Consider the following 27,782-nt stretch of genomic DNA (forward strand, 5'->3'; position numbering starts at 1 on the left):
GATATGAGTGCAGTGCTGTTCCGGGTTTGTTAGCTGTCTAATAATAACAAGCAACAATTAGACAAAACAAACAAACACTCACGATACGTATATTCACAATACAAGTCCTTCTGGCTTCTTTTACCAATAACCAAAATGAAGGAACCGATTACGTCGCTTCGACCCCTACTTATTCTGTCACGCATGGCTCCTTGGTAAATGATTGCAGCAGATTCCAATGATTCCATTCCACGGCTGCCACATCATTTCCCTTCCAGGTTGATGAGTTAGTGTACCGAAGCTCCGCCCCTTTTATAAATGACGACTACCTTTTAACCCTCATAACTAAGTGTCAGGCCATGTAGTCCAGGGTACTCTGTTGCCATTACTTAGCGCCCTCACAGGTCGGGAAAGAGATTTACCACCAAGAATCATTGTCTTTTTGTCACAGTGACCTATTATGTCAACGTGCAAGTATGTGATGCCAACAACTACATCACAGATGTGTATGCAAACCATCCTGGTTCATGTGAATCATTGCTCTTTTGTCTGTTTTTTTAGATTTCAAAATGCCATCCGTTCGCTATTGTAGACGCACAGGTGCTTTTAAAAGGAAAGTTAAATCCTTACTGGTTGTAACCTTACCCTCCCCCCACCGTGCTTTGATTGGCTCGGTGCATGATTTGTTATTTCTAAATCACGTTTTCGTGCACTATCGCTGCGGTTCACTAATGTCATTTTTGCCCTAGTGAAAGTGGCTGTGCACATATTTGCTAAATAGGGCCCTATGAATATTGTTTCAGCTTTGTACCTTTATAATACATTTAATCTATAACAATAAGCCATGTTGAATCTATAGATATAATAACATAAGAAATGGTGAATTTTCACTAAAATGTATCTTTTCTTTTATTTGTGAAATTCCTCATGCTAATTATGCATATTGTTAATTTCAATGGGGATGTGTAGATTGTCCTGCAAATGTATACTGTTTTACAGCATGTGGCACAGATAGTGGAAATTGGTGGATTCCACTTATCTTTTATATGACAGATAATATTAGTTAAGGTCCTGTCAATGTTAAAAAGTAATACAGGGGAAAAAAATGAGATGATGTAAATCTATATTAAAGAGGGGGAAATAATTTGGTTGAATTCTATTTGCACTGCAGCACACGGATAATGTTTCTTGAAATCGTCTAGTGTCCTGGTTTATATTTTCTATGTGCTGGTCTATGGGATGGTTCCCATGATCATTTTAACTTGGTCCACTTGATCACATCAGCTAAACTAATCAACGACCTCCTGATTAGTATGCTGCAATTGGGATTAGTTTACTTAGTTCTGGGGAAGTTAGTCTGCTTGAAGTGGACCAAACTACTGGTATGCTGCAATTGACCCAGGGAGATTTAAAAACAGAATGACAATCGTCTAACCTAAATGTGTCAGGTATAGGGAACCTGTAGATTACATAAGGACGATGTTTTTTCAGGTAAATCCTGTCAGATGTAGCATCCAACATATTTAGCAATCCAAGAAACCTATGTCACATGAGTAGTAACTTGCAATAGCTAAATGACATATTTCAATTCAAATTATTTACAGGTTTCTTCCGTGTTAGATCTATCCCGATACCTGCTACATAAAGACTAATCTATGCATGAATAAAAATCTCAGCGTAAACTTGAGAAAACATAGGTCCTAAATATATTTTTAAGATGGAAAACAGTAATCTTAAAATGTGAAAAATCTTGAGTTGATGAATATTATAAATGCTAAAATATTATTGAAATCTTATAAAACAAACAAAAAAAAAACATAATTATATTTTTTGTAGGTATTGGCAATACTTACCCACCGGTTTGGGAGTTATTTCGAAGTTATGGATTTCGGGAAAGCCGCTAAATTTCCAAGACTGCTTCATCATGTCCAGCTCTTGGTCTGTCTCTACCTATTATGAAGAAGGTCAGCCTGCTGATTCTGAATTTCCACTAATCCTGCCCAGAGGAAGTAGCCTGTTGCTGACGCGGTACACTTGCTTTTTCGACAAAGCGATTCTCTTCACCGACTCTGGTACTTTTATAACACACAATGGATTTCTGAAAATAGAGGAGATAAGAGTTGTTCTTGTTGGCATATCCCCACCTGCATCAGGCTCCTTCACAGTAACAGATGCAGCATTCTTAGAAACTGGCATTCTTTTCCTGATAGAGGACCGTATCTACAAAAGGGAAAGTACTAGAGAGCTCTGGCAAGTTGGGGAAGCACAAAATATTCCAGCCAGCGGATTGCAGGGTCTACAGTCCCGAACATCGTGCTCAACAAATAATTACCCAATTATTGTGAGTCTATCATACTCTACACCAGTGATCTTTTTGTGTTGGTGGTCTTTGTTAGTAGTTAATGAGAAAAGTTGCTTCATGGCAATTCATAGTATAATTAAGCATTAAGAGGCCTTTAACCCTTTAGGGGTGTGATTATGTCATGTAAATATTTGATGCAACATTTTTTAAATATTATTTTATTGTTTTGTTTTATTTTCTTAATGTGTATATGTGCCTCAATGTTGTTGAGAAATAAGTTATTTTAAAATCATTTTTAAATGAAAGACCTTTCGTTGCCAGTGCTGTGGTGGAGAAACTCGGGCTGCTACCATCAGAAATTTACTTTCAGTCTTTTTTGCACACGTACAGGACCAAAAATAACATCTGTATTCTAGATCAGAATAAATGCTGGTTACTGTCCCACTGTAGCAGTTGATTGTATTACTGTCCCACTGATCAATTGTATTACAATTGCTGAGCATCTCAGTCTGCAAGAATCAGTCATGAGAGATTTATCATTTTGAACAAAGTCCCATTCCATTTCATATCCTGTAACATAACATAACTATGTACAGCCTCCACTATGTTCCCCTTGCTGAGGATATGCATTCCCATCAATTGATGATTGGAAGAAAAATGTATTTAAAAGCCTTAATTAGCTTACTTTGCTGATGAGTGAATGCATGAATGCATTTATGAGTGGATGCATGATTTTTTGTATATTTTAAGGTAAATATAACTTCCCATGATATCCTTGAATAAGCTTTAACTTAATCTTGACTGCCATCCGTTATATTAGTAAATTGATTTCTTTGACCTGAACATTTATTTTTGATTAACACCTAAAGTGACTATAATGGTCAAGTGATAGACCTGTGTACACCGTTTTATGAAGCTAATCGTATCATTATCTCCGGTCAGTTCAAACCACTTGCTCCCGTGTGGGCGGGGCTTTCCAAAAACAAAGCAAGGCCGTGGACTAGTATCAGCAGCTGTGGATAAAAATAATTTCAGAATGCCACCATCAAGCGTACTGAATAAAATCACGTGTATTTTATCTACACATATTTTCAATGCAATTAGAATATATTTAGTTGTATGTGCATTTTTAATGATATTTGTAAAAGTCTTATGTATGGATGTATAGTTTTAGACATGTACGTTATATGTCCATCTTTTTCTCTCTTTTGTGTTAGAATGTTGAATTCAGCAAAGTGGCCGTGTGGACAGCAAATGAATTGTACCTGGGGAATGATAAAAATAAAACTAAGTTTGTGAAGAAGGCAGACTTGGCCCTGTTTACAAAGATTTTACGCTTACCATCAAACTATTCTATAACAATAACTGCAGTAGCTTACGGGTCTCGTCCTCCAGAGTTGGGGGTTTTAGTTGAGGCCTGCTATGTTTGTGACTCCACTGACAAGAGGCTGTTTCTAATAATTTTTAACGAGGAGACAAATACTTGGATCCAGAGTGCCTTTTTAGCCAAGCTCAAACCTCACTCTGTGCCACAAGGCCCCTTTAAGATGAAGTTTATCTTGTCAGCATGGCCTTCCCTACTGCTCTGGAACGATGAGCTCATATTCTACAGCTACAAAAACAACAGTGAATACGGCAACCTACATGTGTCTGGCGCCTCAAACCTCAGACTGCTATCTGGAGGCAGCAGGATCCACCAAGTCGTTTTAGGTTGAGTATCTATTGTCTTGCCATTCTAGTTCATTGTACCTCGTTGCATGAGGCAAGTGAGACACAGCCCTGTGGTAATCCCCCCTAAAACAGTGAGATTTTCTGTTACAAATCTTTTTTTTTTTTTTTTTAACAATTAAAATGTTCTTAATATGTACAACATAAATAAATACAGTTATATTAACTATTTACAAAAAAAGCAAAAGGGAATATTTATGTCAGAATAATGTCCTAGCAGGCGTGGCAGTGGCTGACCAAGTGTAAGCACTGGCATTGCACAACCTGGCTGTTGTTTGGTCCAGAAGAACAATGATTCAGAAGGAATGCAATCTAATGCAGCTCTGAGGTTAACCAGGATCAGTTGCCCAGGATCCCGACACTATAAAAAAGCTTTCTAGCTGCTGAGAAACCCACCAGTAAAAGCTTACATGTACTAAGGGTCAGATGGAACTGGGAATAATTAAGTAGGAGCAATGGGTTTTCAACGGTACCTTGGGATCTGAGAGAATAGAAACTACATATTTTAAGAAGCTGCTTATCATAGGTGCAAATCTTGACTGAAATAAAGAGTATAGGTGGTAAAAAAAAAGTTCTAGTACAGTCAACCAAGCCCCACAAAAATTAATTTACACATACTGTATGATAATTTGTTTAATAAATATATGTAGACAGTATTGAAATGAATCTCACGTTTTGGAACAAAGCCCATTGTTTTCACACATATATTAACAAACATTCTAGGGTTAACTCTAGCGTCTGTTTAATTAGAGTCTGGGTTTTTAAACTCAAAGGACATCTCATCTTATGAATAAATAAATTTATATATATATATATATATAATATATATATATATATAATATATATATATATAGATATAAGTATAGAGATCTTTTTCAGTCAAAATGAAAAAAATCATTCACAAATTTTTCCCAGTAAGTAAGATAATTGGAAGCCTCTAAGATAATGACCTTTGTGAGGATTTGTTTTCTTCACAAAAACTCCCATGTTTTTTTTCCCCTCATTGCAGACGATTCTTGGAATATAGTGGTGAAGATGGAGAACAATGTTTTTTTTTACTGCAAAGCTGGCATGGATGAGCTTGTCAGACTTCACAATTGGGAAGAGAAAAGCACAAACATGATCTTTTACTTAAATAATAATGGACATCTGTTAGTCCTTAAGCTTAATGGGTCTAACATTGAGCCACACAGATATCCTCTCGACATGGAGGTTAAGAGTTCCATATCCACAGTCTGCACCTACTTGACCTTCCAGCACAGCATGAACAAGCCCTGGTATTTCATTGATAAGGGAGAACAACTGGATTTTTGGGCTTTGATCGTTTACCCAGAAAATATGGGTATGAATCTGCAGACATTCGGCTACAGGCTAGACTTGCTTCAAGTGAAAACTAGGACGCAGTTTGAAATAGCTTACCAAATTTGTTCTAAAAACATGGTAAATATTATTGAGCATTTTGCCTCATACTCAAATTCCTGTTTTTGGTTTAAACTGCAAAAAGCTTAATTTATTTTTTTCTTTCTCAGACAATAGCATTCCACCATGATCGTGACTACATCAACACAGAGAAGTATTCAGAACTCATGTAAGCCCAGACTGCTTGTTTTACCCCACTTGGGCTGCTTTTTTAAAAAATACCAATATATTGGTATCCCTGAATAAGTCACCCTTAGATTTGCAAAATATCAGATTATTAGCATCGTAATTAAACAGTAATTACATTTAACTCCGAATGATTCTCCAACAAACAGAGAGGCTGCACTTCCCTTATGTTTTACTTCAAGCAATGAAAATTTATATACAGTATTTTATTTGTTGATTCAGATTGTGTTTAAATTATATATTTCTTCTGTTTTATCTCTTAATGCTTATGGAAATTATTCTACCTTTGAGTTTTTGATAATGTTTAAAGCATTATGTCTAAAACTATTTCTGCTAACTGTTCATGTTATTTAACATTTAGCAACCAAACAAGTGGCATTGCCACTTTTGAGATGGTGCCCAATATACCTGGGAATACTTGCGCCTTGCCAGCCGACAGGGTAAGTGCTATAGGTAGAGAATGCATTTAACAGTTTTAATAACCCCTTGTTATAGACTGCTGTATTCAACGACACATTACTGAGAAACCCAATTCATGTAATTTTTTGTGTTTTCCTGTGCTGTATTCTCAATATTTTTATGACATCACCTGGTTTAACACAATCGCTCACCTTCATCAGTTATTTAACGGTATTCTCCTTATCAAACCTTTTCTTCTTTTTAATGATAAAGGTTGCTGATAAAGGGTTGCCATGAATGGAAACAAATATTGTTGGATTTTATAAATTTGTATATTAACAATAAAGCAATACCGGTATCCATAGAGGTATACATGTATAGAGACGAATAAAAAATGTATTACGATGAACAGTCATTCAATATTCAGTTTATAACACAAGAATATATTTTTTAAATAAATAGCTATGAACAGGCTGGCTGCAGAGGTGACGTCAGGCCAGGAAATTAAAACCAAAACACACAGCAACTGCTGGTGATACTGAGACGCTGTGGCGCTTAACATTTTATTAACACACAGAAAATGAAAGGTTGAACAAAACAGCATACGGCACTTGAGGCCAAAATAAATAGACAAACAAAACAGACTAACACTATACAAACAGTGACTAACAGACAAACAAACACGGTGAGTCAGAACAAACACGTATGCTGGTCCTTCCAGCACGAAATAGCAATTGTGTTATTTATTTTATTTATCCTTTTATTTAATTCTCTTCTCCACATCTGCTCTCCACTCACCAAACACACAACCCCGAGGAGTAAAACGTGCACCTATATATACTGTTGTGCCGGGATTCAATTACTAATTAATTATTCACTTGAATCTCAGCATGTGAACTAATTTGTGCAATGCCATGCACACATACTATTACATACTTTGTCTGTACATGAAGTGATTATGCAATCCCTGTGCCTAAATACAGCTGTATATTTTAAATCACTCGTGCTACACAGACCCATTTATATTCTGTACACCAGTACACTAACATTAACACACCATATGCAACACAACACATAACACACACATGGGCGGGGCACACTGCCACAATAGCAATACTATATATATATATATATATATATATATATATATATATATATATATATATATATATATATATATGTTTTGTTTTTTTTAAATCAATTAATTCAGGGATTATTTTACATAAACCCTGCTGGGGCTCATGGTTTACTAGGACATCCTCTGGTCAGAAATAAAAAACATATACCACGAACAATCATTCTATATTCTGTTTATACCACAAGTATATTTTTTAAATCTATAGCAATACAATTTTTATTTTATTTTTTTTTATAAAATCAGTTAATTCAGGGATTATTTTACCTGGCAGATCTTTCATTTTCAACAGATTATGCTTCCATGCAGATTCATTTCAAACCCTGTTCATGGCCTAGTGACGTGAGTGGTGTGGTAATGAAGAGAATGTCCAGACAGCACTTATGTGCAAAACGTCTGTGTTTATTAACAAGACAAACAAACAAAACAAACAGTGCTTCGGCTTGTTATTCTCATTCAGTGTAGTGGGCTGTACTCACGTGGCTGCATCCCTTTTGTACTACCAAACTCCTGCATGCCCCACGGCTGACCACAATGGAGTTGTTTAGTTTAAATTCACAACTACACACTTCCTCCAAAATGGCCGACTTCAGGTTGCCACCTGCCATCGAGTCGCCCCGTCTATGGGAAAGCATACCACCAACCTTGCACAGCAATCTGGTAGGGAGGGAGATTTGCAGCTCAGATTCCTTCTCTTTCTGTCACAGGCCTCTTCACTCACAACTGTCTATTTAGATAGAACCAAGCTTGAGCATTTGAAACTAGTCCCTGTAAGCATGTGGAATAACAAAAATGAATCCCACATTAGATATACCCACGCTTGTGCCTTGGTCTGTTCACTTCTACTTGTGCTGATATTTACCTCGTACACCTCATGAAATCTCCTATGAGGGGGATATAGTGGAGCCCTGTGATTTACATGCTTTCAGTATGCCTTTACCATTCTGCACTACACTTTGCTATGCTTTTAGTGTAATACACCACAGGAAACTTTTCAAAATGTAACAGGTAACCCATAGGGAGAGGGGCATGCACTTCTAAAATAGTATTTTTGATTATTACCGTTAAGCAGGCGATAGTTGTAGTCCCGACTAAGCCTCTTTAGTGATAACTAGAGGTGACAGATTCTGAAACATTGGAATAATACCCAAACACTGTACAAGTTAAACCGAAATAAAGTAGTTCCACACACAATACTTTTGCTTGGAAGATCTGATTGACAATCACCACACATGCAGGAAGGAAGTTTGTCACACCAAAAGTTTGTTTCAAATCGAATTACTGTGAATTTTATTGAAAATATGGCTGTAAGAGGACTTTTAAAAAGTTGCAACATTTGCAACTTGAAATCTGCATGTCCCATTTTTATCAAAGCATTTGTATACCACAAAAGAAAGGCATCAACATCAGGGTATTGAGCAAAACGGAAACATTGGTAATTTGCATCCAGTTTGCTGTTCTTAAGCCTGTATTATTCTATCCCACTTTTTTAGAATGGTTGACAGAGTGTTTGTGGGAATGTTGAAGTCTGTAGCAACACCTTTCTTTTTCTTGTATGGTGATGCATTATCCACCACAACTTTTGTCTACAACGATAGTACACGTTTTTGTGTCGTCCTTTCTGTAGTCCACAAATAGCACTAAAACACTGTACAGTATAAAGTTAATACATTTCACAATATCCTTTACACAGCTGTTCGAGTTAGAGCATTTAGTTTGATTCACATTTTTCTTCCCTAGGTCTCCAAAATAATTTGCACTAACAGGAAATTCGTGTTAAGTGAATTTGTATTATAAGAAGTAATTAATGTTACTGATCAGAGAATATTTTTAACTGGTTTGCAATCCTGGTGTGCCACTTCAGTTACATTGTAGTAAATGTATTGCAATTAATGAATATTAATTAAGATAATACATTTTTTGGTTTGATTAACAGGTAGTACATATACATGTTGGTTGTAATCCAAAAAGAAACATCCGTGTTAATAGGTAAGTATTTTAAGTATTATAACACCGGTATGCATATGTTCTACCTTGGCGTGGCATTGTAAAATGTTTAACAACTTGGACTGGACACCACTTGTTTAGTTTGTCTACAATTTGTCTGCAAAAACTTAACATATGTACATGTCAGTCTTGCGTCAGTAGTCTATTATAATATTATTCTAGCTTTTTTAGCAGCACTGTGATTCCTTTTTTTAGACCTTGGGGATTGCCTTGCAAAATGATGAATTTTACAAATTACACTATTCCGGCGTAAGTAAGAATTGGAACATTTTAGTCACAATACAAATTATTTCTTAAAAGTATGGAAGAAGAGGACAATTATTCTTATTTCTTTCAGGTCTATACTCCAGATTCCTACAGAAGAAGATTTAGTAAGTCTGTAAAAGCTGTTTTTTTTCACTGCAGTTCCTCTAAAAAATTATTGTATTTAGTTTATTTTTATTTTATTTTAAGTATTTATGCTATTTTCTCATTTGCTGTCAGATCCTTAACTCTCCATCTGTTGAGCTCACATGGAAGGCAGAAAAGCGTGCAAATGCATCCCACGTACATAAACGTGGTTACCATAATTTAAACCAAAGGAAGGACACAAAACTGTTTTATATTTTTTCAAACAGTTCTATATCGAATCGACGCTGTTTTGAAGTGCTAAGAATTTTTTTAATATATATTTTTATTTATTTAAAAAAAACGTGCTGTCAACAGTAAATGTCTTTTAAAATGGCACAAACATAAACTACAAAAATACATTTTTTTTGTCATACTTGTTCTCAATATGCCACGTAAAAAACTGCTTCAGTCTTTTTGTTAAAGAGAACTTGCATATGTAATAGGTTTAATCCCCTGAAAAAAAACTAAGAATGCCTGTCCAAACTAGATATTGAAGTATCAAAGTCCTGTAGATGGCCTGTCATGGCAAATTTCACCTAGTTTGTTAATATATTTTATAGACAGGAGGGCAAAATTTGGCAGGTGGTGAAATTTGCCTTGCTAAGGGCACATTTATTCACAAGTGCCTCTCTCAGGCATTGTCAACGGGCTACGCGTTCGTTGTCGCCTAATAAAATAATGTTTTCAGTAATGCATCAATCAAAGACAGTGGTGTACATTAATGTATTGTACATATATAGATGTACATTTTCATGAAAATTATTCAACAACTAAATATTTAGGGGTAAATCAATCATTTTAAAAGCAATACAGTAGTCTCAGCATATAGGAACATCTGCTAAGAGAACACTTCGGCTTATGGAACCTTGTGGAGAAACTGAATTTTCCCCTTTCTAAATGCTCTGCCTAAAGGAACAGGAACTTCGCTTAAAATAATTCATTTTTTGGCACCATTAGCAATTTGTTTCTAAACAATTTAAAAACTGGTACAGTACTGTTTTGTAACCTGTTAACTCATCATCCTCAAACTCCATTTCGAATGGTTTATTCAATCTTTTCAAAACTGACTTGTAATCGCAAGAGTACTCTAGAGCTGCTGCTACTGCATTTTTTTTACAAGTGTAGGGTGTTGCTGTGTTAATAACCATTCTGCTCAAATTCATTGTCATATTCATAATGGCTGTCAGAGTTTGTTAGTTTGTTTATTAACGTTAGTTTGTCGGTTAGTTTATTCTAGTTTATTAGCAAACACTTTCCTATTGCTTTTATCTTGATTATTCTGTTAATAACATACTGTATGTTGTTGCATGTGCATCATGATATAAGTAATAAATACATTTGTGTATAAAGATTCATATTGTGATTGGCCTTGGCATATTCTGTCCTTGGTCAACTCTGACTTAACTTAGCCAGAGACTACTGCACACAATTTTTACATCTCCCCCACCTTGCTCAACAATCTATTAGCACGATTTGTGATCAATCCCACCCAGAGATATTTTCGGGCGCGGGCCCAGCATAAATATTTCCTCTCATCTGTAAAATGCCAATGCACCCCAAAAATATACTACATACAACCTGAATAACAAACTCCCATTTCCTGAATCAGCCAAGGACATGCTTGGTATCAAAATAAAGGTAAGCGATTAGTATTTTAATCACAGTAAGGATATACAGCGATCTTCAAAGAGTTACAAAATATGTTAATTTGCACATGCTGGGGTGCATTTGTGCCCCTTGTCACTGAGGAAGGGTTAAAACTCTTATATAATACTGCACCAATAATATGTACACTATAATGGTAGTAACCTTAACTAAAGAAATAGGAGCACACTGCGTTGCGGCCACTGGCCTTCGTGAGTACAGTACAAACATTTAAAAAAAAACACACACACCAGACATTTAAGTGCCTTAGACAATAATTGTTCAATTAACTTTGTCTTATACAATAACATCCATAAATTAATTATAACAAGCAATTTCACTCTCTTAGTGAAATGATGTTGGTCCAATATCTATTCACAATATCTATTCAAACATAAAAAAAATTAAATAAAATAAAATAAATAACTAATATTGTAAGATATTTAATGACTAATAGATCCATAACAAAAAGCAAGATGTTACTCTCATGGATAAAGAAATTACTTTAAAAATTACAAAAACGCTGTGAACAACAGTTCCTCATTCATACCACCAGGTGATTCCATTTGTAAAGTATGTATCCAAGAGGCTGCCCTTTGCAAAAAAACTTTATTACGATCTCCACCCCGACGTGGGGTATTAACAAATTCTAGCCCCATAAATCTGAGTGCAAACACTATGTTGTTGTTCATTAAAATGTCTAGCTACAGGTGTTTTTAAGTCCTTATTTCTAATAGCGCTTTTGTGTTCACTAGATACCTGTTTTCAATTCCCTAATGGTCTTGCCCACATAGCAAAGATCACAAGGGCATTTCAACAGATAGACTACAAAAAAGTCTATTTATTGAAGTAACCTTAACTACCGTTACAGCATTTGACTCATCCTGGTAAAAGCCTGGAGCCACTAGATCCACTGAATTCATCCCTTTACTCTACAAAGCAAGCAACATGCTGTGATTTTGAACTGCCATTTATGTGAGCTTTATTAATAAAAATGTGGCATAATCCAGTTTATAAATTATATATGCTTTTACTTTTCTAGGTGGTTGACTATGATTGGAAAAATTATGGCTGTCTGTTTAATATATATTACACTCAGCCTTTTCTGCCTTCCTTAGACTTGTAAGTAAAAACAAACCCAGTCATTTTTATAATAATAATAATAATAATAATAATAATAATAATAATAATAATAATAATGCAAGTGAATACTGAAGACAACAATTTTGACTTTTGTTTACCAAAACTTTGTTTATTCTAGTATTACTGAGATATAGGGCCTGATTTTGATGACGGGGCAAACCTCTAAGGCTAGGGCAAAACATTTTGATTTTGATTAAACAACTGGAGCAAACTGCATTTGCCCTGTAATGCAGTTTTGGTTACATGCTTTGCTCCATCTTTTTCTGTCTCTTAGTGCTGGTGGACCATCTGTATTGGTTAATACAGAAATGGCAGTGGAGTATAGGATAACTATTGTCCCTATGTATTCATATATTGTCAGCCTTTGGCTTCGGGCATATATCCCTAGGGAGACACTATGTGATATATATATATATATATATATATTATATATATATAATTATTTATCTCATATATATATATATATATATAGATAGATAGATAGATAGATAGATAGATATGCACAGTATAGCGACCCGAACCGCAATAAACAATCACACAATATGGATAGATTCTGATTCTAGCGACTTTAAAAGTTGTGTACGACATACACCACGTTTGAAATTAGATATTTCACAGAGATGTTATATGTGACACTGGCTATAGTATTCTTAATTACATTTAACATATCATAAACTATCTTCTTGTGATGTAATGTCCCCTTCTGCACAGTACGTCACTTTCAAGATAAATTACAATGCTGGTAAATAATGGAGTAAGAAGTCTGTATTGTAGGGTGTGGCAGAGCAGAGCTCTGCCCTTTATAAACTGGCAGGGATGGGGTTAAATTCCCCTACCTGCCTGGGTTTATTGTGTTCAGGTGGCTGGGGTTGATTAGAGTAATTAAAGATCAATCAGCACCCAGCCACCTGACATAAAAGGATGTCTTAGCTTCCTATTAGGGAGGAGGGAGCTGAGGAAGCAAGCAGACGGTTGTGCTTGTTGTTTTTGGTTTTGTGAATTTTCTAATCCAATGAAGGCATCGCCCAGCCTGGAAACCTTTATTTTTGTAAGTTTTCTTTTGTATTTTGTTATTTGTGTTTAAATATCTTTGTTTTTGCCCTTGTGCCCTTTTATTTTGTTTATTTATAATAAAAGTATTATTTTTTTTGAACTGCAGAAAACAACAAAAATACCTAATAAGCAGGTCCTGCAAAACAAACTCAATCAATATTTGCTCTTTTCAGTATTTACAGTTTTTATAAAACCATTTGTAAGCCAAAAAAAGTCCAGTCCCCTCATCACCTCTTTGCTGAAGCTAATCAGCAGGTTTACATACAACATTGAAAGGCTATGATTGGCTGTTTTTAAAAACCTGTTAAAGGGACATTCCACGTCAATCTAGCCCTCTACCCTCAACAACTTTGGCTTTGATGCCAAAAGTCCCATCTTAATTGTAGGCTGCAGGCCATCTCAAGTCTTTTAAGGTCCTAATGTCTGTCTGTATACTTCTGTATGAAAGTCCATTACATTTGTACAACACAAGTTTGACATGGAGTAATGTTTCTTTACTCTCTACATTTAGATATGATGGTGATGTCTTTCTGAAAAGCGTGGATGCAAATTTCATAATTTGGGAACAACATGGTCGGAGAGACTTCTCATATAATGCTTCGATGGAGGAGGTATCATTATTTGTTTATATTTCTGCACTTATTATTTGACTGATTCCTTGTTTTGTTCATTATTTAGTTTTTACTTTAATAGTTGGAATGTCGAATCTGAAGTTTCTTTATATTTATTTGCTTCAATCATCACTCGAGCTTTTCCAATCTCTGGAGAAGTAGTTACTGCCATTCACGAAACAACATCTTAATTCATATTGTAAGGCATCTTATTTCATTATATTTGACTCACAGTGTTTCATTAAGGAATACAAAATGACAAGTCGAATCCTGTTAATGCTGAATTTGCCCACAGGACAAAGGAGGAAATTCAGCTTGGGATAGTTCACAGCACTGCTTCAGCAACACTTACTGGCCAGGGGATACTTTTGAGCATGTTCAAGACAGACTAGGACATAAAAATAGAATGACACATAAGAAAAGAGAATTATGTACATAAAACCCATAACCACTTCTACTGCCTTAAAAAATTGATCAGTGAAAAAAGTAACACCTGTAGAGAAATAACTAATAAACAATATTAATTTTGTCGACTAAATATGTTTATTGGTATAGCGTAAAATTGACAATTGTATTGAAGAGTCGCATCACTCTGGGCTGCAGTGAGATAGAACTGCACAAATTACAATGGATTAATTTCAGTTTTGTAAGATTCCAAAACATACCCTTTTAATGATGTCATTTATGCCTCCTGTGGCAAAGTGCCCCGCCCCTGTGTGTATTTTGTGTTGTATGTTGTGTGTTAATGTTGGTGTATAGTCATAGGTACACAGGATATAAACGGGTCTGTGTAACACGGGTGTTTAAAATGTATATTTGTATTTAGGCACGAGGATTGCACAGCACTTCACGTGCAAGTAAAATGTAATAATATGTGAGCACAGGGAATTGCACTTTATTAATTCACGTGCAGTTGTACCGCAACTCTAATTGAATGATTGATTAGCAGTCGAGTCTTGGTACAGCTCGGTACGGAGATTATAATAAAAATAATAGTAATAATAGTTAATAGTTAAAATATCAGCTCACCGTGTTTGTCTGTGTAGTCCATTTTGTTTGTCTCTTTAATTTGGCGAAAGTGCCGTGTCCTGTGTTTTTGTTTGTTACAACCTTTTTATTTACTGTTCTGTTCATTCATTAAATGCTGAGCGAAACCAATCGCTCAACTCCACCTCTCTGTTGTTTATTTCCTGGTTCCTGTTTCTGGTCTGACGTCACCCACTGCAGCCGTCTTTGTGACACTCCTCACTATATCTGGGTACTTTGCCAAGCCTCACAAACATTCCTTTGCATCTTGTCATCTATTCTTCTATCCCCTCATGACATCAAGAAGAACAGAACAGAGAACCCCCTTTCACAAATGCCCATAAATGGTCATATTTGCCCTCTCTTTAGTCAATCTGTAATTTGTTGAGGCAGACCCTGCATTCCAAGATACCCCACTATAACTGTGCTCAATATCTCTCTATTGAAAGTACCTTACCTTCCAAATATTCTAACAATATAAGTATGGACTATCACATTTCCTGACAGTCCAGAACTCAAAAACCCAAAATACCACTCCCAGCTTCTTTGTTCAGTTTGTAACAGAAAATAGCATATTATAATCAGTTCTAACACAAAAACTATTACAAAATTCCTTTCACACCATCTTAAGAACTTTTTATGAATAGGCTAAGTCAGCTCAGTCATCTCAAAACCTGTCATTAGGTATACTTCATGACATCATCAAAATGACCTTTAGTTACATTGCAAGGATGCACTTCCTATGGTAATTCATAAAGTATATTTTTACAACAATTACAACAAAAATAACAAATCAGCTTGCTTTGCTGTTTTATTAATTGTTCAGACATACTGTGTGCTTCTGATTTCTCCACAGGTTTACTGTTTGCGTGAAGCACAAACCTGGAAGTCCATGATTGCATTGAGCAACAATTTGTCAAAGAAATCGACAGGCGAAGCTTGGGGACCAAATGTGAGGATAAATACTTTTATAAAGCCAGTGCACAAGGTTTAAGGTGAATTAAGGATGACCATATTCTGACATTTTAATTGTAGGCTTAAGGTTTGAACTACTATATAAACAACTTGGTCACAACTAATTGAAGTTACTACCTGTCCTAGAATATTTGTAAAAAAACTGGGGAAAAAACCAATCAATCCAACACCCAAGCCAAACCACTAAAGATGATGCAAAAACAAACAAATAAATGTATCTGGCTCAATATAAGATCTTTCTGCAAGATCAGTAGGCAAGGATTATTGTTTGTGTTTTTCAGAATTACAGAACCTGTTTTGAGGTGACACCTGGAATTTTTGGGGACCTGAGACAGCCCTATGAAATCCTGAACAGAAGCGGCAAAAATTTCATTACCTGGTCACAGGAGCAGAGTGGCATTTATGTCTTCAATGTAAAGATTCTGGATCCTAACTTCAGGTTATTCCCCCTTGTATACATAACCAAAAAGACAGATTTGATAGTTGTGTGAATATCCATTTTATTAAATTAAAGTAAGTAGTTTAATAATTTAAACGGGTTTTAGAAAGTTGCTGCTATGTGAACCTTATGTTTACTAGTACAGTAATTTGTGAGTAAAATTGAAAGTAGAAATGTCTTGGATGAGCTGCTTTCAAAAAGAAAAATGTGTTGTATTTTATTGGGATTCATTAGTTTGGTTTTCAGTCAGATAAGCTAATTACCACTATACTGTGAGTTATTAGGGCTTACTGTTATTATACATGACATGAGTTGTTATACTTTTTGGACAAGTACAAAAAAAAAAAATTGCCACGTAAATGTTTCTAAATAAACACGTTTGTCAGCATTAATTCAATTTAAAGCAAGCAATGCTATTGGAATCTGTTGGGTCTGTCAGTGCAGCAAACAATGCTATTGGAATCTGTTGAGTCTAGAAGTACTTTTGTGTTGTATTACACAGCTCATTTCTGAGTCATTGCAGTAACACCAAGGGCCCTTTAGATGGTGGACTTTAGCTTAAGTTGAAGTATAGTAGTGTTCTGGTAAACTGAAAATAGAAACCGTGGTCTGGTGAAAAATGTTGTAGAACCTTATGTATGTTGCTTTTTTAATTATTTAGGTAGGTTATCATACGTGCAATGTCCGACTTCCGGTTTCGCCACAACACAGAGCTCGGCCATTTCAGAGACGCTGTAGATGCCCGGTTATCACGGAGGTACTATCAGCCGACTGTCATCAATCACCTTCCCCATTTATACACCCTTTGCTCCTTCTTTGTTTTTCTTGGGCAGAAACGAGCAGGGAATAGATCAGCCTGCACCAGGAAAATATGACCAATTGCTTCCCCTGCCGCCCCAGTTGTCTTACCAGAGGCTGGATCTCTTTAGTGACAATAAAACTGGATGTGGTAACTTTTTTGTTACCGCTGTGGTTACGCAGCAGGTGTGACGTCCCACGGTCAAATACATTTTTGTGGTCGGGTATGCCTTGGTATCCCCATGGATACAGGAGATGGTCACAATTCCCTGGGCCTTCCAAGACATATCTTACAAGAGAGCAGCTTCAATCAAAATGAGTCCACTAATGCTTGGGAATTACCTTGCTCCAGCGGCCAATAGAATGTCCCATTCCATGACCACAGGACAGTTGCTTTGTGACCGACCTCATGGCACTGGTAGGTTGGGGGGAAGGATGCTCACAGAGCCTGCGTGTCCCGCTGCCTGCTGGGCTGCGGGTTAAGGGACCCCTGTTCTGCCCCAGGCAGGGGCCGTCTTCGACCTCTATGAGTAGGGAGGAAGACCACCCATTGGGTCTCTGGGTGGTTGCTCTGTACAGTGTGGTAGCAGGGGTGAGTGGAGCTTGGAAGGTAGACAGGAAAGAAAGGATGACTTGGTGGCTGGGACGGGTGAGAAATAGGTGGCAGACGGATTAGATAGTTGCACTGGCTGTGAATTCTCAAACAGTTTTATAGCCTTCTCCAGCATAGTGGTCTGATGATGGATGACCCAGGCTTGTGTCTCCGCCCCCAGCGCAAAGCTGAACTGTTCAACAGTACACAGCTTGACCACCTGGTCGGTAGTGCGGGCTTCGGGGCTGAGCCACCTGGTCGCCTGATCCCTCAAATATTGCTGCACCGTGCGGGGCCTGGTTCCCTGAGGTCGTTGGTAATTCCAAAACCGTTGATGGTAGGTGTCCTCTTTTATGTCAAGATGCTGGAGGATGGCCTGCTTAATCAGGTTGTAGTCCAGGGAGGCCTCATGTGCCATCACCCAGTAGGCTGCCTGGGCCTCCCTGATCAAGTTGGGGCCCAGCTGGATGACCCATACCTCCTGGGGCCAGTGGTACGCTGCCACTAGCCGCTCAGAAGCAATCAGGTAGGCCTTGGATTTGTCCTCCAGCGTCATCTTGGTCACCCTCGGATTTGGAAGGACTACCGCGGACTCCCAGGTGCAGCCAGGAGCAAGTGCCCATCCGATCCACCAGACCAGTGTATGTCTCTCGCTGCTCTGCCTGACATCGGGCCTCCCATTCCGTCTCCTTGGCTTCTCTCCTCCTCTCTTCATCTCGGCGCTGGTCCTGCACCGCCAAGAGAGCCGCTACCACATTGGGGTCCATCCTCATGATCCCACGAAGACACCACATGTAAGGATGTGAGTGGTGACATGCAGGAAGTGAATGTCCACACAATGTTCAAAATAATGCAGTCACTCCTGCTACCAACGATAGTATCGGAGGGAAGAAAAAGACAACAGCCTTGAAACAAAACAACACAATAATTAATCCAGCACATCGGTACCATCCTGATCCCTCTGCGCATGAAACTGTTTTCAATACGGAGGTTGTGGTGCGGTGCTGTGCAGTGCTTTGCTCTTGGTCCTCTTGCAATCAGTATAGCTGCAGCTACCGTTTCAATCCTCTGCAACGAAACAAAAACAAAACAGCGCTCCGGCGCATCATCAGTCAGCAGCATAAGGGCAGTGCTTCTGCAGCTGCACCCCTTTAGTGCTGCCAAACTCCACCCTGTAATGAGCCCGGCGCCACGCCTTATCTAATCACTGCGTGGCCATCAGCTGATCACAATGGATTTATTTGGCAGCACTGCAGCCACGTACCCACCCCTAGATGTCTGACTTCCGGTTTAGCCATCTCGGATACGGCGCAACACTAACCAAACGTTGGGAGACAGACTTACAGCCTCCCAATAATTCCTTCTCTCTCCATCACAGTCCTGTTACAATACATTGAACATTGAAATATGTACTAAAACTTTAACATACCATGGCTATATTAATGCTATTATAAACTGAAAATTATATTTTTTGTATGTAATTTGTATTTTTTGTTTGTATCTGAAGAGATTTTAATATGATTTGTACTTGATCACATAAGGGTAATTGAAACTTCTGTGTCTGCATTACATACATGTACATGTATGTGTTGTGCATATATCAATTCACATTTAAAAAATCGTCCACAGTTTTATGAGAAATAAATAAAAAAAAATAAACAAAGGATTTTTTTTTTTAGTATTTGGTACATTTTCGGAAGGAGTTTTGTTTGTATAACCAGATATTATGTCTGTTATTTCAAGACCTGTGTTTGAGTATTTCCATTGCGATTAACATATTGTAGTGATTAGTGTATCTGCGTGATAACTACTGAGCTTATATGCTACGTTAGGACATATTTCCTAAAGTGTTTTTCCCATAGGAGTGTACCAGGTGGATGTAGTTGCTGTTTCAGTAGGGCTCCGCTGAGCTTAGATAGAAACATAGAGCAAGAAAGAAGATCACTGCAGCCACTACCTGCCACATGTTTGTCTCTGCATGAAACACCCAATGTTTAAAAAAATAAAAATAAATAGAGTGCCTATAAAAATCCCTGAGGCTACACATTGCACTATGTACAATTACAAATGTTGAATTGCAAACACAAACAGATGCAGGGCTAATACGTTTGAACTTGTATAATTGCAAGAGATGAAACCTGACATTAAAGTTAAATAGTGTTAATAGACTGATACTTAATTTTGAACTGATTGAGCTGATTAAAATACCACTGAACAGGACCCTTAATAAAAGAGCAAATCAGCTTTGTGGGCAGTGATATTTCACACTAATGATGATGCCATCGTTGGTGCGATGTTAATGCTCAAATCCATTACACGGCTGGCTGGCAAAAACAAAAGTGAAATGATCCTTGAAAAAAACAAAACTTTTCTTTATTTGTGGAAATGTAATTCCTAAGGACAGAAAGACTAGCTTCTGTATATCCCCAGATCAAAAGATTAAACAAATAAGATCTGTGTTTTTCATATTTCAACAGCTAAATTAAAAGTATTGATTACAGTTTATTTACTTTAGAAGGTTTTTTGCATTTCTAACATTGGATTTCTCTTTGTAGTTTCTGTGACCTGAGAACAGTGTTTACCGTACAGACATATGGAGTTCTGACAAGGTAATTTTATATATTCTGGCTTTACTAAATTGGCCATAGCAGCCAAATAACTAGCTCTTTAGGAAAATTATAGAGCACCTTTTTTTTTTCGTAACCTACTTAGAACACAATTAACACAAAATAGATCAAGATGCAGCATTGACATGTTATGATACTATACAGTACCTTACATATACTTCACACACTTCACAGAAAAACTATTTTTAAATGTACATAGAAAACTTTGCAGTGTACAGGGTGGCTGCAAGTAAAACACATAGCTTACCTGCTACTTTTGTTTTGAGTCAAACCCTTTCACAACCGTTCGATCACAGTAAGTTTAAACTCCGTGTGGTATGAGTTATATGCCCTTTTTAAATCATGTTTTTAATTTTAGTGATTTATTAGGCTACTTGTATCTGCTCTTTGGTTTATTTTAGTCCAGTCTTTGGTGTCAGTATAACCATATTTTTCATTTCAGTGTGTCTCTGGATCAGGCAATTCAAAGTGACCTACTGTAGCGTCACACTAAATTGGTTATTATTGGGGGATATGCATTGTGTCAGGCATATCAGAATGTACATTATAACAGTGTCTGTATTAGCAAAGGACTAATACACTCCCCTGGAACTCACTGTATTAAAAGAAGCCATTGCAGATCAGCTGTTCGAAAATACAATGAGTTCAGTGGCTGCCTGTAAATATAATATGATCGAAGATAGTTGATCGGGTTAATGTAGTTGGTAGCCTACTGTAAAAAGGGAGCTCATAGACTGCCAGAAGTACTGGCAAGATGAGTAAAAGAAATCTGTGGGCTCTTCTCACTCTTCTGGGAGGAACCTTTTCCAACAAGATATTTCCCTACTCACACAAGCACACCAAACCCTGTCATTTTTTCCACTTGTCTATTACTGGCACAATATCTACATGATCTAGCAAAATTATAAGCTGATCCGTTGTGAGTTATAATTTACTGTATAACGGTCCTTCATTAATTTGCTGTTTATATTTACACTCGCAACAAACCTCTTTGATTTGGTTCCTCGATATACGGACCAGAAAACAGGATTTGGTACAGATATAGAAGCACTTTAAATTATTATATTGGGTACTGACATAAATATGTGAACTATCACCTCCTCCCTGCCATTTCTGTATGAAAAATGTAATCCATCCTATTGTTACAAATATTGTTAATTGTCTTAACTAGTATATAGCATTTTAGGTTAATGCAAAATAATGTAGGATTGCACCATCAGTGAAAAATGCACCTAGTAGCATCCCCTTTCAAGGGAAAATTGTATTTTATTTACATTACAGACATAAATAAAATTAAACTTAAACAAGCTCCATACTTTCTGTATTTTTTGTTTGCTTTCATTGTGGTTGCATGATTAGTAAAGGACAATGCATTATTGTGTGGGTCTTCCAACTATGACCCAAATTTATAAAGGGGAAAAAACGACCACAAAAAGCCACGTAATGTGCGTGTTCGGTACAGCCGCACTCAGTGTCAAAATAACAACCTATTTGATAAGACTAATTAGGTAAAGCAGGCGATTCCGCAATCAACCAATTTAAATACCTCTCACCGCAATTAGCGATGGAGAATTACACACCTCTCACAATAAATAGCGGGTTTAGGTCAACCCTGCGTGTGTAGGCTACACATTCCAAAAGAAAATGAATGGCACACAAAGAACTCAGCCTGGTACAAGCCATGATGATGAGGATGCTCAGAAGTGAACACTGAAATTTACCAGTATGGAATTGGAGATTTTGGTACAAGCAGTACTTGTAACACATAAAGATGTCCTACAGGCTTGAAATACTTCACCAGGACAAATTAATAAAATGTGGAATGTGTGGTGGCTTCTTAATAAACAAACGTATCACTTCAGAGTTTGTAGTAGGTTGCTTATATGTTATGATCCATCATCCAGTTACGCATATTAGTTCAACTTCTTATTTCATATAGAATAATTCCAGGCTGTAACAGGGGAGATCTGTGCTGACTGTCTGACGCATGCGTGGTTCTGCAGGAAGAAGGCAGCAGCCTCGTAAGATCCGCCTGTCAGTCATGGCGATGACACGGAGAGGTGGGGAAGAGGGTGTGTGGGCTTCCCCTCTCTCTGAGTGGCTGAGAGGCGGACCTTGGGGGATTGCTCAGCCCATAAGTACTGCGCTTGGTTATGCATTCAGGTGGCAATGATTGGGAATACACAGAAACGCTGACCGAGAAGGCCAGTGTAAACATAGACCAAGCAGGAACGTCAGTGGTTGGAGCGAGATAATAAAATAAATTGTTACGTATGCGAAGGAACTTGTGTGATTAGAAGGGGAACCTTGGCCACCCCAGTGTATAGTGCATAACAGAGCGTAGGATGGAGACCCAAGCTGACCGGCTTAGCGGCAGTGGGGGCACTGCGTAAGCAGCACCGTTATTTTGTAGTTTTCTTACTGTGTTTTATTTTCCCTTTTAATTTCCCTTTTGTTTTCATTATTATTGTGAGCACCTGCGAGTGCGCCATCATCAACCTGACTGTCTACCTGTGTTGGTAACCCTGTGGTCATTACCATTGCCAGTATTCAGGCCATGGACAACACCGCCATCTGCAGGCCAAAATAAATCAGTGCACCTGAGTGGCGTTTTCAACTACAGTTCTATCTCCTGTATGTCAATAAATTACTCCCACCTTACATCCTATCAAAATGAACACAAAGGTGCAGGTAATGAACACAAAGGGCATGAGGGATCCTCACCCACCCAGAGGTTTAGGTTCTGTGGTGATGGGAGAACATCATATGCTGATCTGATGAGGAAACTGATCCTGCTCTGTTCCATTGTCCATAGGTCTTGCCAGCCAATCTTGCGTTGTTCCACACGCTCCCATCTCATCCATTCTCCCTGCTTGGCCTGGGAAATGGCTTTTACACACCTGATCCTCTCCTCCTACTTTTGCACCTCATTGACTACCAGCTTCCTCCGTTGAGCCAGGGTTGCCTTGTGCCATGTAGGAGGAGCTGAACTGAGACCAAAACCTCCTTTTCCATGCTAAACTTGCCCCAAAATATCTCCGATTCGAAGAACAGCCTTAGCATCTTCCACAGCTTTCTTTGCCGTCCATTTTCTTCCAGTTTTCAGCACAGTTGCTGCCTCCCTTACGCATTTGTCACATGAATCTACTAATATAATTTCCAGTTTGACTTTGGCGCACTTAAACTCCTCGGTTAGAGCAGAGATTGGTAGCTGCAGTATTCCTTTACCATAAAGTCCCACTCTGCTGAGGCAGTGTGGAACTCCCAATCATTTCCTGACATATGAACTGATTAAAGCTTCTAGCTTCTCAACTGTTGTCAAGGAAACGTTGTACACAGTCAATGGCCACAGCAATCTTGGCAGTAGACCAAACTGAAAGCACCAGAGTTTCAGTTTGCCTGGTAAAGCGCTGCTGTCTATGCTCTTCAGCCCTTCCACTGCTTGTTGTCTAACTTCTCCCACACGAACTGTGTCCTTTAGATTCCCGTCGTACCATCTCCCTAGACTTTTCACTGGCTTCTCGGACACTGTTGATATTGCTTCACCATTAATGTAGAACCTTTTATCTACTACTTTACTTTTAATTATAGAGATGCTCCTTGATTTAGTGGGCTTGAATTGCATTCGTGCCCATTCAATGTTATTGGTTAATTTGCCCAATAACCGATTAGTGCAGGCTGCTGTTGTAGTCATTGTTGTCATGTCATCCATGTATGCTCGAATTGGTGGTAATCGCATTCCAGAAGCCAAGCGCTCTCCTCCCACTACCCAGTTTGATGCCCTTATAATTACTTCCATTACTATGGTAAAAGGCAGTGGAGAAGTGGTACTTCCTGGCATTCTTCCAACTTCTAGGCATTGCCATGTAGTGCTGAATTCTGAAGTTGAAAAACTAAATTGTAGATCTCCAAAGTATGCTTTCACTAAATTTTTTTATTGTATTAATAACATCAACAAGGACATAAAATACATCCTGTTTAAATTCAACCTCTGGCTCTCTGGAGCTCTGAGTGTGGTCAGTATTGTTAGTGACCACTTCGTCATGGAACGATTTTTGTTTTCTTACTCGCTTTTGCTCAAACTCCTTACTGGCACCAAGGTCGTTGGCAGTTGTACGTGCAGCAGCAACAGCTTTGTTCCATCCATCCTCTGTATTTTGACAATAGTGTTTTTAAATTCCCAAGAAGCAGAACAGCGGTGTTTAGGGTAATGTGCTTTGATTGCATTGCAATACTAACATGTATGATTTCTGTTAAAAGATCGTGCCAAATCACCAGAGTTGTAAGACATTCAGTTGACTGAATTCCCTTCCTCAAAGCCTGAGTCTCTGAGCATATTGTGCTATCTTTAGTTGTGAGCTCCAACTTCTCTAAAGCTTCAACTACATCATCAAGTTAATTTTGAAGTGGTTTAACCAAGTCAAATTTAGCTTTCCATCTTGCTTCACTCAGTGGCTTCAATGTAATATTTACATATTCTTTCAAAATTTCCCAACGTTTAACCGATGAGGCAAACATTGTGTACAACCTTTGGACTGTGCTGAAGAAATTCATACACGCCCTGTTAGATGAAGCTGCATCGCAGAGCAGTATATTTAAACTGTGGCTTGCACAAGGTAAAAATAAAACTTCGGGATTCTTCTGAAGTATCAATGCCTGAACCCCACGATGTATTCCACGCATATTTGATCCATTGTCGTAACTTTGGCCACGACAATTTGATATATCGATTCCTTGACTGTGAAGCATATTTGTGAGCATTGATTCTAATCCTTTACCAGTTGTGTCACTCACAGTAGTAAACCCCATGAAAGATTCTTCAGTTGTGGCTTCTTTATTTCCTTCATCAATGTTTACATACCGGACAATTATTGAAGCTTGCTTCTGCTTCGATATATCTGGTGTACAATCGAATTCAATGGCATAATATTTGGCAAATATCACTTGCTCACAGATTTTGTTAATTACACAGTCTGCAATGCTTTAAGAATTCGTTCTGCGTACACCACGATAAGTAAGTTGTTGCACATTTTTTTCAAATTTGATTTTTGCAGGTGATCAGCCACTATCATAGCGACCCAGCAGTTCTAAAAGAACCAGGAAGTTTCTGTTATTTGGATTTCCTAATTCTGCATGTTTCCCTCTCAATGCAAGATTTCTTTCCGCTAAAAACAAAATGCAATCTAGCAACCTTGTTAAAACTGCTCTCCATCTTTGTTTCTCTACTTGTACAGCAGTTGACTTCTGCAGTTGACTGTCGATCCACTTGCCAAGTCTCAGTCTTGTTTCAGTTTCCTTCCCAGCAAGGTAGCTTGTATGTGTTTGCCTCCTCTGTCTTCATTATTATTTGTAGTTGATTGGCAAAGGCACTTCATCATGTCCGTTTTTAACTTTTTTCTTTTGTCCTCTTCAGCTTTTGCTATTTTTCTTTTCTGAGCCCCAGAAAGTTATTTCTTTTTTTATCCATATTTATATAGCTAGAGGCGAGGATACACAATCTAAACGGCAACTTCTCACACTCAACACTGCGTGTTTGCGTGCGACGCACTGTGGCGTATTTAGATGGCCGTGAATACTGTTAACCCCCGCAAACATGGTGCAAAAGTAATCCATGCGATCACAAGGATACAAATACTGTTTTAATAGAAACACTACAGTGAAAACCAATATTAATTTTGTGTTTTCTGGCCCCTCCTGTGCCCTGGGCCCATGTTCACCGCACCTCTTGAACCCCCCCCCCCCCTAGTTGCGCCCCTGCCAAAGGGCATGGTCTGGAAATGGAACAAGCAATCTGGGGTAGAGAAAGCAGTTTTCTCTTGCGAACTCGGGTTCAGTGGAATTTGCCTGTATCCCTTCGTCAGGTCCAAAGTCGAAATTAACCACGCTCCTCCCAGTCGGTCGAGGAGCTTGTCTACCTGAGGCATGGCATATGTATCAAACTTGGAGATGACATTAACCTTTCTGAAATTCACGCAGAACCAAGTGGAGCCGTCCTTCTTAGGCACCATCGCTATCGGACTGCTCCACTCTCTCTGGGAAGGCTCAATGACGGCCAACTGCACCCCATGCAGCTCTCCGGGATTCAATACGGTCTCTCTCTGACCATAACACCTGCTGTAGTAATAATAGCATGTTCAATCATATTAGTTCTGCCAGGAAAAATTATCACTAAATTGTTTCACTAACCTACAGAGTTCACGTTTCTGATCAGGAAGTAATTGTTCCCTGTGGTGGGTTATGGGAGGAAGTGATGTGACCCGGAAGTGAAACAGGAAACATGTAGTTGGGGTTGGATTTTTATTTACAGCACACCCAAAAGTACAAAGTCTCAAGCAGTGGGTTTCCACACAATTGCAGTGAACAAAAAAAACTGCCTCAGAGGCTTGCAATGAAAACAAACAATCCACAAAGAACAGCAGGTGGCTTGGGCTCCCACTCCCAAGCAGGATAAGTAGTTCTTGGAGATGCCAAGGATCACAGGTGCAGTTCGGGCTCGGAGGGAGCCGGCTTGAGAATCCTCAGTCTGGGTATACAAACACAACAAAAATAAACAAACTCACAGAGCTCATGCAGCACGACCATCTCAGTTAAGGATAGGGAGACCGAATGGCAGAACTCCACAGCTAAATAGTGCCGAGCCCCACCCCTGCAATCATTGCACTGCCCCTCCTTAGCCAATCATCGAGGGCAGCACAGCTTGCTGCAATAATGCGGCTTGACCATGAGGTCTTGATGACCTTGAAGTCAAGATGGCCGCTAGCACTGCGGCTTCTGCCCAAACCCTGACTCGGCCTTTCTCCTCAGTCTCGGTCCTTCCTGCACCGCTGCCAGTAGTCGGGAGGGCGAATTACAAGAGGGACTCCTTTCACTCCTGTCACACATCCCCCCCTTAAGAGTGGAGCCGTAGGCACACTCATCCAACCCTAACTTCCCTGATTGACCCCCCCCCCCCCTGGAGAAAAAATCAGCGTTTAGATGTTCTTTACCTGCACGATGTTTCACAACAAAGTTGAAGGGTTGCAGCACCAGACTCCACCGAGAGATCTGTGCGTTTGTGTCCCTCATCATGTGCAACCACTTCAGAGGAGCATGGTCCGTGACAAGAGTGAAAGGCTGACCCAGGAGGTAATAGCGAAGAGAGTCCACAGCCCATTTAATGGCTAAGCACTCCTTCTCTATGACTGCGTAGTTCTGCTCCCTAGGGAGCAACTTCCTACTAAGGTACAGCACCGAGTGTTCCACATTATCTACCTCCTGAGACAAGACAGCCCCCAGATCAACATCCGAAGCATTAGTCTGGAGGATGAATTCCCTGTTAAAATCCGGTGA

At 38.5% G+C, this 27,782-nt stretch overlaps 1 protein-coding gene across 1 annotated transcript; it reads left to right on the plus strand.

Annotated features, from left to right (window-relative positions):
* The first annotated feature begins 1,903 nt into the window (after nucleotides 1–1,903).
* Nucleotides 1,904–27,782, plus strand: LOC121317674 (cation channel sperm-associated protein subunit epsilon-like). The gene is made up of 14 exons (XM_041253836.1): nucleotides 1,904–2,320; nucleotides 3,499–3,991; nucleotides 5,019–5,395; nucleotides 5,539–5,597; nucleotides 5,976–6,054; nucleotides 9,085–9,137; nucleotides 9,351–9,404; nucleotides 9,493–9,526; nucleotides 12,232–12,311; nucleotides 13,897–13,996; nucleotides 15,879–15,974; nucleotides 16,279–16,436; nucleotides 20,382–20,435; nucleotides 27,656–27,782. Exons 1-14 carry the CDS (start codon nucleotides 1,904–1,906, stop codon nucleotides 27,780–27,782), a joined length of 2,181 nt encoding a protein of 726 aa, XP_041109770.1.

The sequence above is a fragment of the Polyodon spathula genome, chromosome 6 (genome assembly GCF_017654505.1).
Source record: "Polyodon spathula isolate WHYD16114869_AA chromosome 6, ASM1765450v1, whole genome shotgun sequence".
In the NCBI taxonomy this organism is placed as follows: domain Eukaryota; kingdom Metazoa; phylum Chordata; class Actinopteri; order Acipenseriformes; family Polyodontidae; genus Polyodon; species Polyodon spathula.